We start from the raw sequence: 11,000 nt of genomic DNA on the forward strand, positions 1-11,000 counted from the left end.
TACCTCTGCACTTTACTTCCGCACCTCCTCTGAGTCTCAGTGTGCTTTTCTCTTTCCTTCTAGTTGTAGAATTTCCACCCAGCCAGCCTTCCTGTGGTTCTGGATGATGTCCGTTTTGTCTTTTAGTTGTATTTTTGAAGTGGTTGTGCGAGGCAGCAATTTTAGGTGTTTACCTATGCCGCCATCTTGATTTCTCTCTCTCTTAAGTACCTTTTTCTGGAGTCTGTGTTTTATTTAATGTTTGAGACAGCTTCACCTTAAACTTGAATTTCTCAGCAGCTGCTAGCTGTGCTTGTTGAGATAAATCCTGATCTTGGCTTCCCCAGAAACGATGTAGATGTCTGAAGCTGGGCTCTTGTAGACATCTGGCTTTATAACGACAAAGAGGATAGTCTTAGATTTCCAGGTAGTGACCCCAGGAACCCCTGTAACCTATTGAAGACCCCGTTTGGACATGGCCTTCCGTGCCTTTTCATTGATTCCAGCTGCTGCCGCCAGCTGGGCTGTGGTGGCCTGTGCGGAATCTATCTGTTCCTGGGCTCTGCCACTGATTAATCGCTGTCCGCTTCTGTTCCAGAGCCTCTCAGCCGGGGCTGTGGCCGCTCCTGCTGTGCAGTAGGGATGCTTTCTGTGGCTTCACCTGCATTTAGTGCAGGGGACCCCTCTCACTTTTGAATCCCACTTCTCTTCCATGATCTGCTATTGATTGTGGTGTTGCAGGTAGAGTAGCTGAGAGATAAGTGGCAGGGCTAGTAGTGTTGGGGAGAATGGAGTGGTTGACCTGGAATGGAGTTTGGGGCCGCCATGGAGATGATCTCATTGGGAATCAGTGCTGAGAAGAGGTGCTATTAGCATGATGAAACTGGGAATCATGGGAAGAGGGAGTTGAGGTCAGAGGGAATGGAGGAAACCATGCTGTTACTAGTCTCCATTTCTTCTTCCCCACTGGGCTATGGCGCCAGGTTGGGCTCTGCTGGCTTAGTATATTGTAGTGACTGGGTCTGCGCCTACAAGTGGTGGGCAGAAACATGGGCTAGAGTTGAGTTTTCTTTTGTTATGGGGTGGAGACCTAAGAAGGTTCTTATATTTCACAGCTGTGTGTGCTCCAAAAGGTGCTGGCCAAGTAGTTATCTCCTGGTGTTACTGGGGAGAGGAGGAGACCTCGACTCTTGAAGGAAAATTTTCAATCAAGAGACAAAGTGTCGCCCTAATTGGTTTGGCTCAGTGGATGGAGCGTCGGCCTGCGGACTCAAGGGTCCCGGGTTCGATTCCAGTCACGGGCATGTACCTTGGTTGCAGGCACAACCCCAGTGGGGGTGTGCAGGAGGCAGCTGCTCGATGTTTCTCTCTCATCGTTATTTCTAACTATTTCTCTCCCTTCCTCTCTGTGAAAAATCAATAATATATTTTTTTTCTTTTTTTTTTTTTAAGAGAGAGACAGTGTAGAAAAGCAAGCAAGAATTTATTGACTGCAGTAAAAACATACTTAGGGCAGTGAAACAAGGAAGGGCATAGAAGAAGCAATAGGAGAGCCTGGCTGGACTGCTTTGGCACACTGGGAAGTCTGAGGAAAGAGGGGAAAGGACCTTGGAGACAGGTTGTGGGGGGCGTAACCCAGGACGAGTTGCTGCTGCCCGTTGCTCCCCTGGTTGCAGGTCTCATGGGGTCCCTTAGAGGCTAGAGGATACATGCCTGTGGGGGAAGAGAAGGAAAGGGAATGGCACAGGCATGCTCCCTGGAGGGAGAGTGCCCTGGGACCTTCTGTCTCAGTTTCCCTGCTCCACTTGTCCTGGAAGTGTCCAAGCTTCTTGCTAGTCTATAACATTGGCTGCCTCACTCTGCTGCTTCCTCCCTATTTTTGTCATACAAAGACCTCCAGACCTTCAAGGTCTGCCACCGAAGTGGCTGGTCCAAGTTTGGTGGGTGTGGGACTCACAGGCCTGGGAGTGGGGGGCCGCGAAGGCCTGACTAACAGCTGATTCCTTTGCAGGCCACCTTGGACAGTGTCACTTGGTGGAGAAGGAAGACTGAAACCTGCCTGAGAGCCAGGTGGTAGCCACTTGCTTGCCACTGCCCAGCCAAGTGGCAGCCCAGACCCCAGGAGCAGCAAGTGGCTGCAGGTCATAGATAGAACATGAGAGTGGGGGCGACCACCTTCACTCCTCTCTCCCCCGCCTCAAACACAAGCACGGTAAAATCCACCGCCTTCTCCCCTGTGGACTATGTGGTCTTCGCTCTGCTGTTGGTTCTCTCCCTTGCCATTGGGCTCTACCATGCCTGTCGTGGCTGGGGCCGGCATACCATTGGTCAGCTGCAGATGGCGGACCGCAAAATGGGCTGCCTTCCCGTGGCGCTGTCCCTGCTGGCCACCTTCCAGTCAGCTGTGGCCATCCTGGGTGTGCCGTCCGAGATCTACCGATTTGGGACCCAGTATTGGTTCCTGGGCTGCTCCTATTTCCTGGGGCTGCTGATCCCTGCACACATCTTCATCCCTGTCTTCTACCGTCTGCATCTCACCAGTGCCTATGAGGTGAGCAGAGAGGAAGGGAGGGGCACATTGAAACCTCAGCTTCTTGGGGAAGGAGAGGAGGAACAGGGCACAGATGAGGGATCTGGAGCCCCAGATTACCTCTGCCTAGTGAGAGTGACAGCACCATATCGTGTGTTCATAGGTTCTTTCCAAGTGAGGTCAGATTGGGGGAGCAGGGTGCTGTACGAGCAGGGCTAAGAGGATATGAATTGGATATTCCCTTGTGTTTCTGGACCTCTTGAGGGAACTTGTGGGGGGGTGGAGTAGGGACGAATACCTTTTTCTTATTTTTTTATACTACCTAGTACCTGGAGCTCCGATTCAATAAGACTGTGCGGGTTTGTGGGACCATTACCTTCATCTTTCAGATGGTAAGTGGAATGAAGCTAGAATTGAGCCCAAGGCATGGGAGGGGGACCTGAACTCAGGCATGCTGAGGCAGTTGGAGCCTCCCTACTCTCAAACTGGCATGTATATAATTCCTGCTTGGGGTCAGGGTTACTGAAGCCCCAGAGGCACCCTGCTTTCCATCCCTTCAAGTTCCAGCACGGACAGCAGGGTGGCAGCAAGCCAAACTTTGGCAGAAGGGAGAAGGTAGTGAGCCTAGGGGAGAGGAGGCCGTTGGGATATTGGAGCTGAGGTCCATCTGTCCTGCTCTGCCCACCCTCATCTCCTCCACCCCTCACGTTCTCCTTTTCCTACCCAACAGGTGATCTACATGGGGGTTGTGCTCTATGCACCGTCACTGGCACTCAATGCAGGTGAGGCGTCCTAGCCCCTGGCTCCCGGGCTGGGAGAACTCCTGAGGGAGGGGCAGGTGACCAGATGCTTCCTGCCCTACCGGGCTTCTCTGGCGTCCCTTCCTGGCAGTCCTCTTCCAGAGACAGAAATGTGACTTTTATCTCTTTACAGTGACTGGCTTTGATATTTGGCTCTCAGTGCTGACCCTAGGCATTGTCTGTACTGTCTACACTGCTCTGGTAAGTGCAATAAGTCTTAGGGGAGGGAGGAGACATAAAGTAAGGAGAGAGGATGGGAAGAAAAGGAAAAGAAGGGATGGATGAGATAAGGTAGGAGATGAGATAAGTCCCAGATTCAGTTCCGGTCAAGGGCACGTACCTTGGTTGCAGGCTCCTCCCAGCCCAGGCCCTAGTCACAGCTCATTCAGGAGGCAACTAATTGATGTGTTTCTCTCACATCGATGTTTCTCTGTCTTTCCCTCTCTCTTCCACTCTCCCTAAAAATCAGTGGAAAAATATCGTCGAGTGAGGATTAACACACACAAAAAATAATATAGTTGAGAAAGTGGAATGAAATGAGATATAGGAGATGGGATGGGATTATGGTGGGTGGGATGTAGTAGAGGGGATGGCATATGAAGGTAGGGGATGGGGTCGAAATGATGTCAGTGGGTCTCAGTAATTATGCCCCTGGCAGCAGTATAGTGCCCTTGCTGGTGGTAGGGTGTCCTCAGTGGTGGATGGTTTTGAAGACATTGTGTCAGGCATGCGCTTTTTCTTACAGGGTGGGCTGAAGGCAGTCATCTGGACAGATGTGTTCCAGACACTGGTCATGTTCCTAGGGCAGCTGGCGGTTATCATTGTGGGGTCAGCCAAGGTGGGCGGCTTGAAGCGTGTGTGGGATGTGGCTTCCCAGAATGACCGTATCTCTGGGATCGAGTAAGTACACCCCTCGTGCCTAGGGGTCTCTTGTGCCTAGGAGCTGGACCTATCCTAGAGTCTGAGTTCAGGGTTGTGAGCAGAGGGCAAGCTGTGGAAGCCTTAGGTGCGGCACCGAGACAGGTGGGAAACCGGCCCGGCAGAGGTGGGGGCTGATCACGGGTGTGGCTGGTGGTAAGGAGGGTCAGATTGTATTTAGGCCTAGGTTGGAGAAATGAGCCCTCCCTCCAACTTGCTACCATCCCTTGAGTCCATGCAGTGCTTGCCTTTAGCAGCTCCTTCGCCCTCAGAGTGGTGTCTCTGCTCCCCGCTGAGCCCCGCCGAAGGAGAGTGAGGAGGGCCGGTCTCTCTGGGACTATGGCACAGTGACCAGGTGGCATTATTGCAGGCTAGATCCGGACCCTTTTGTGCGGCACACTTTCTGGACCTTGGCCTTCGGGGGTGTCTTCATGATGCTCTCCTTGTATGGGGTGAACCAGGCGCAGGTGCAGCGCTACCTCAGCTCCCGCACGGAGAAGGCTGCTATACTGTGAGTGTGCGGACAGGAGGGCGGGAGCAAGGGCTGGAGGGAGAGAGGGCCCTAGGTCCATGGAGGCAGGCTGGGTGGGGACAGGGTGTCAGAGCTCACAGCCCCCAATTGGGGTCAGGACGTGAGTCTGCTTTTTGGGGCTCAGGGACATAGTTGAGGATATCTGTTAAGCCCCTCTCTCCCCTGGCCTCTTGCAGCTCCTGCTATGCGGTCTTCCCTTGCCAGCAGGTGGTCCTCTGCATGAGCTGCCTCATTGGCCTGGTCATGTTCACCTACTACAAGGAGTATCCCATGAGTACCCAACAGTCTGAGGCAGCGCCCGACCAGGTGAGGAGGCCTTCCTGGCCGCCTTCTGTGCCAGGAAGGGCCAACTGGGCCCCTGGAGAGGAGTGTCTGGGCAGCTGCAGAAAGGACTCCCACCCTGGGCAGCAAGTGGATTTGCGTTCTTTTCCACTCTGGGATTCTGTCCATTTGGTGAGGACCCAGCGTCACTGATCACATTGCTGACCCTGCTGCGAGGCGCACCAGGGGCACATATGCCTTTCCGGGAGCTGCCACCACCTGGTCTTACGTAACCCTCCCAACAGCCTCTTTTCTCAACAAGGTGGCCAGTGTGTTGGGGTGTGAACTGCTTCCTCTTTCCAGAGCCCATTTTCTCTTTTTTTACTGTGGGGTCACCCTCAGTGCCGGGCCTTCTTCCTTATGATCCAGACCGGCTGGGGCACGTCCAGGGGGCTTCCTATGCCTCTTGCTTTGGGGAAGGGCTCCCCTCAGGAGAGCTGTGCCCTTGTGTTCTGCCCGCAGTTCGTGCTGTACTTTGTGATGGATCTCCTGAGGGACCTGCCCGGCCTGCCTGGGCTCTTCGTCGCCTGCCTCTTCAGCGGCTCCCTCAGGTACCTGGCCCTCTCCTTGGCTCGGTGCGGCTGGCCCTGCTTCGTGCAGAGTGAGGCCGAGGGCGGTCCCTCGTTGTGCCGTCCACCTGGGTGACGAGGGCGGCACCTCCGTGTGGGACGGAGCACGTCCTCTCTGGAGTCTTCGTTTATTTATAATAGCAGTTGCTCTATAGAATAAAACCTGTACCCCACACATTAAAGGTCACATGTCCTTACCCCCGGGCCTCTTTCTTGGCTGCCACCTGGGAGGAAGGTTTCTTGGCTGCACCGTCCTCTACCTCCAGGGCACTGTCCCTCAATAGCCTCCCTTGTTGGTTTGCTTTTCTCAGAGCACCTTGTCTTTCTCTTCCTCCTTTCAGCACCATATCCTCTGCTTTTAACTCACTGGCAACTGTTACGATGGAAGACCTGGTTCGACCCTGGTTCCCGCGGTTCTCAGAAGCCCGGGCCACCATGCTTTCCAGAATCCTTGGTGAGATGCTGCTTCCTCCTCTCAGTCGCGTCTTTCTTGGGTTCGCCCTGAGCACTGTCACCGGCTGCTTTGAAGCCCCACCGTTAGCCTTAGCCGGGGCTCAGCATCTGCTGCTTGCGTCTTGAAGCACCCACCTCGTGCCCAGCTGAGGGCGCTGCCCGGGGTCTCTGAGTCAGACAGGTGTGAGGACAGGGCGGGAGGGACCTGGAGCGGGGCATGGAGTCTGTGCCCTGTTTCCGACGACACAGGTAGTGATTTGTGTGGGGAAGGAGCTTTGCTCTACTTCCCTCCCCTTTTTAGTGTGCTCACTCACCTCTTGTTTCCTCCCTTCTCTTCCCAGCCTGTAGTTATGGGCTGCTCTGCCTGGGAATGGCCTATATCTCCTCCCAGATGGGACCAGTGCTGCAGGTAATGACTGTGGGAGGAAGAAAGCAATTTGGGGGGAGAGAAGGAGGAGATTGAAACTGGAAATTGAGGAGGTAGCTATTGTAAAGGGAATGACTGGGGCAGGCATCAGAAATTCTGCTTTATGGGCTGCCTTTAGCTGGAAACAGATTCAATTAGCCAAAAGCCCCAGGGTCATTCCTGGGAAGTTGGCTCTGAGATTTCTCAGGATCCACTTCAGAGCAGAGCCCCGAGCACTTTCCCTTTCCCATTCCTGACGTCTGGGATCCTGCACGGGGTGGGCTCCCGGTGGGAGAGCTGGGGCTCTGAGGCAGTGTCGGTGAGGCTGGCGTCTCTGAGCCTAAGTGTTCTTTTCCCAACCCTGCTCTCCACAGGCAGCCATCAGCATCTTCGGCATGGTGGGGGGGCCGCTGCTCGGACTCTTCTGCCTTGGGATGTTCTTCCCCTGCGCCAACCCTCCTGTGAGTGACCCCTCTGCTCCCCTGTCCATGCAGGGGCGGACCCGGGAGATGGCTCGGCAGGGCTGTCACCATGAGTGTGGGAACTGGTGTGGAGGTTGGTGGGGCTGGCATTGTGACAAGTGTGCCGTCTTCGGCAGGGTGCCGTTGTGGGCCTGTTGGCTGGACTCATCATGGCCTTCTGGATCGGCATTGGGAGCATCGTGACCAGAATGGGCTCTGGCACGGCACCCTTGCCCTTGAATGGGTCCCACTTTCCCCTGCCCAGCAATCTGTCCACCATCGCCATGACCACGCCGATGCCCTTGACCACCCTCTCCAGGTGAGTTGGGCCTCACTGTCTTTCTCCTTGGGGGGGGTCTTAGGGAGACTAGCGCATTTTTGAGGGGTTTCCCAGGGGACCTGATAAGGAATGGGCCACCAGAAACCTCAGGGAAATGTTGGATCCCAGGATCCTAGGTCCCTGCAGGTGAGCGGCGCCAGGTGGCCAAGGAATACCCTATCACCGAATTGTCCTCCCCTCTGTCTCCACAGGCCCACGGGACTGCAGCGGCTCTACTCCCTGTCGTATCTGTGGTACAGCGCTCACAACTCCACCACAGTCATTGTGGTGGGCCTGCTTGTCAGTCTCCTCACTGGTGAGAGGGTGTGGGAGGCATCACCCAGGAGCGGGATGGACAGGGAGGGCGCTCAGGGAATCCGGACTTTGGGGGAGAATTGCCCCTGCCTTCTGGGCTCCTGGTATCTTTAACCATCAGGTTCTTGGCTGAGCTCTAGCAGGTGGGCAGGGCTGGAGCTGGGAGCCCTGAGAACAGAGGGCTTTCTGGGTTGTACACTGGTTACCTGGTAAAACTCAAGCGCCTTGACCTTCAGGGGGAATGCGGGGCCGGACCCTGAACCCTCGGACCATTTACCCAGTGGTGCCAAGACTCCTTGCCCTCCTGCCTGTGTCCTGCCAGAAGCGACTTCGCTGCAAAAGCCACAGCCAGGTAGCGCCCTTATTGCCCACATTGCCCCCTCCTCTCTCCAGACCACCGCCGGACCTTCCGGGTTCCCTTCCATCCCTTTGCTTTCTCCCCCACCCAGCACCCCTTTTTCTGGTATTTGCCTCAGGAGAGCTCTGGCCTGGTGGGCAGAGGGGTCTGAGCGGGGAGAGTGCACCGCATGCCGGCCTCTCCCCCCCCCTCCCCTCGTGCTGTTCTCCCTTCCAGCTGGGCTCAGAGCAGGGTCTCCCCTTTTCTGTTTGAGTCGCTTCCCCAGCCCTTTGTCTGCTACTTCCTGTTTCACTGACTTTGCTGTGTCTGCAGGGCCTCTTTGGGGACACCACAGTGCTCCCCGAGAAGATGAGTAATGGGATGCTGAAGGGCATCAGAGACAAGGAGGCCGTGGCAGAGCCTATCAAAGGCCCCCTCCACCCAGGCAGCAGCCCCACCTTCATCGTCCAGGAGACCTCACTGTGATCTGGACTCAGGCCCAGCCTGAGTCTACCCTGTGGAACAGGGATGCACTACTCGATGTGTACTGCAGGGGGCTGGATGGCCAGATGACCGAGCCCACACCAAAGGACTCTGTAATCCTAGGGGTCTGTGCTAGGAGCTGTCAGGCCTTGGAGGTGTGAGGGTGGGACAGGGTGTTGCCAGAAAAGAAGATAGAAGGGAATCCTCTGGGGAAAGGATAAAGTTCCTTTGAAGTGGGTGGAGCCCACAAGTGCAGGTTGCAACTGCCATGGGCCTGTTCTGGCAAGGTCGACCCCCTCCGCCACAAAGTGCTGTTACTTCCCATGCGCCCAGTGAAGCCACAGGGCGCTGCGCCTGCTTTCAGGTTATCGGTGACACACAGGCCCCTCTGTTCTTATCTGTCTACCTCCGTTCTTGAGGGGGAAGTTTTGGTGTTCCTGGGAGGCCTCTCAGAACAGACAGGTACATTCATCTCCTTTGTGTAGACTAGGGAAAGCGTTCCACCCGCTGCCTCCAGCCCCACATCCAGTGGGCACTTGGGAGTGGCGCAGATTTAACCTAAGAAACCAGGGCATGACCAGCTCCACTGTGGAGTGTCCATCTTGACTCCTGAGCCACACCTCCCTAGTATCATTTTGTTATTCATGCTCCTGTTTCCTTTTGGAGTTTCCTTCCCACATATCTTTGTTCCTAGGGAATAAAACTTGTCATTGCATATAGAGTCTGGGCTCCTGTTCTTTCTGCAGCTGCTCTTGTCCACCCCAGTCCCTTCCCAGGAGAGGAAAAGAGCTTTCATTTCCCACGCACAGGTCTTCTAAGGAGAAACGGGAAAACTCCGTCTCCGTGAGATTTCAAGTCATGTATGTCCCTGGCGTGTCTGCAGGTGGCAGCATTGTGCTCATGCTCATCGGTGGGAGACATCCTCTCCTTGCTGCTTCTCATCCCTACGGCCCAGTCTGTCCCTTGTCCAGCCCCAGGGCCGAGAAGCAGGTAGGGAGACCGTGTGCATCTCTCTCCCTGCTGCTCTGAGACCTTCACTTTGGGGGCTAGAGGAAGAATGCCACTATTTGGCTTTAGAAATAGAACATTCAGGATGGACTGTTAGGGTCCGGAGAATACTGCTGATTCCCATGCCTGGTCTCTACCCTTGCTTGGTCCTGTCCAGCTGCCCAGAAACAAGTCTGCACAAGCTCTCGGCCCCACAAGAGAGACTTGGTCCCAGGCGGATGGACAGTCCCAGAAAAGCCAAACTGGCTCTCCTGAGGTGCCTTCCTCATGGCAGGCCCTCCACCTGGGGGCCGAGGGGACGTTGCTCCTGGTCAACCACCCCACCCCAGAGCTGCCTGCCAGTGTTCTGGGCCAAACTGGACTCTCATTTGTTCATTCTTCAATATATTTATCCACGTACTGTACACCAGCTCCAATGGATTTGCAGTCGAATTTTACATTGCTCATCAGGAGTGATAGATTTCAACTCTGGCAAAAAATGACAAAGGAAAAATAAAAGGCACAGATAGAAATAAAAAGGATACATAGCTCCAGCCGGTTTGGCTTGTAGAGCATCGGCCCCTGGACTGAAGGGTCCTGGATTCCATTCTGGTCAAGGGCAGGTACCTCTGTTGCAGGCTTGACCCCCAGCCCTGGTCAAGGCACATGCAGGAGGCAACCAATTGATGTGTCTCTCACTTTGATGTGTCTGTCTCTCTCCCTCCTTTCCACTCCCTTAAAACCAGTGGGAAAATATCCTTGGGTGAGGATTAACAAAACAAAAAGTGACAGCACAGATGCCATTGATGCTAATGATGTCTCAGGATCACCACCCTCAACTTCTGAACTAAAGGTTGCCATTCTCACACCCACAATTGTGAAATGCATCCGTCTGTTCATAAAGTTGGCCTGCCTGGCTAGCACTTCAGATCTCTGAAGCTGTCAGTAACAGAGGACCTACAGGACTGTTAATAAATAAAAACTATTCCATCCCAGGAAGCAAGGATCACTGTATCGCATCCATTCATCCCCCCACCAACAATCTGCGGAAGAGTTTCTGTGATTCTTTCGGGACAAGTTGAGAAAAATCCATGCAGTACTACTAGGCCAGTGATGTTATAATAAAATAATTTTACCTGGGTAGGATAAGGTTCTTTAGCTAAGACTGGGTCTATTATAACCTGCTAAGATTCAAAATACATTCAGCTGAATCATTTAGGAATCTTCCAGCAGCATAAACAGAACACCCACCTAAAGAGGCTCAAACAGGACATTCAAACAAGGAGCCCCCATATTTGTGATGGGCGTGAACCATGAAAAGTATGACTTCCTCAATATCATCAGCAATGCCTCTTGTACCAACTGCCTGGCTCCCTTGGCCAAGGTCACCCATAACAACTTGGGCATGATTAAGTGACATGGCCATAGCCCATGCCATCTCTGCCACCAAAAGACTGATGGCCCCTCAGAGGCCGTGTCATGATGGCTGAGGGGCTGCCCAGGACATCATTCTTGCTTCTGGTACTGACGGTGCTGTGGGCAAGGTCATCCTTAAGCTGAATGGAAGCACACGGGCATAGCCTTCTGTGT

The 11,000-nt window shown here is 54.2% G+C and overlaps 1 protein-coding gene across 4 annotated transcripts in view; it reads left to right on the forward strand.

The window, feature by feature from the left end:
* Nucleotides 1-9,144, forward strand: part of SLC5A6 (solute carrier family 5 (sodium/multivitamin and iodide cotransporter), member 6) — a 15,443-nt gene extending 6,299 nt beyond the window's left edge. For all 4 annotated transcript variants that reach the window (XM_006767467.2, XM_006767466.2, XM_006767464.2 and 1 more), the window contains exons 3-17: nt 1,991-2,530; nt 2,836-2,901; nt 3,240-3,291; nt 3,443-3,510; nt 4,055-4,209; nt 4,598-4,738; nt 4,936-5,065; nt 5,543-5,631; nt 5,991-6,103; nt 6,444-6,511; nt 6,883-6,969; nt 7,107-7,288; nt 7,501-7,604; nt 7,840-7,955; nt 8,274-9,144. In XM_006767467.2, the coding sequence (XP_006767530.1) occupies nt 2,135-2,530; nt 2,836-2,901; nt 3,240-3,291; nt 3,443-3,510; nt 4,055-4,209; nt 4,598-4,738; nt 4,936-5,065; nt 5,543-5,631; nt 5,991-6,103; nt 6,444-6,511; nt 6,883-6,969; nt 7,107-7,288; nt 7,501-7,604; nt 7,840-7,955; nt 8,274-8,426 (1,920 nt within the window). In that variant the 5' untranslated portion in view covers nt 1,991-2,134 and the 3' untranslated portion in view covers nt 8,427-9,144. The remainder of the gene's footprint in view (nt 1-1,990; nt 2,531-2,835; nt 2,902-3,239; nt 3,292-3,442; nt 3,511-4,054; nt 4,210-4,597; nt 4,739-4,935; nt 5,066-5,542; nt 5,632-5,990; nt 6,104-6,443; nt 6,512-6,882; nt 6,970-7,106; nt 7,289-7,500; nt 7,605-7,839; nt 7,956-8,273) is intronic.
* Nucleotides 9,145-11,000: the final 1,856 nt, after the last annotated feature.

This window comes from Myotis davidii, unplaced genomic scaffold, assembly GCF_000327345.1.
Source record: "Myotis davidii unplaced genomic scaffold, ASM32734v1 scaffold238, whole genome shotgun sequence".
NCBI classification, from domain to species: Eukaryota; Metazoa; Chordata; class Mammalia; order Chiroptera; family Vespertilionidae; genus Myotis; species Myotis davidii.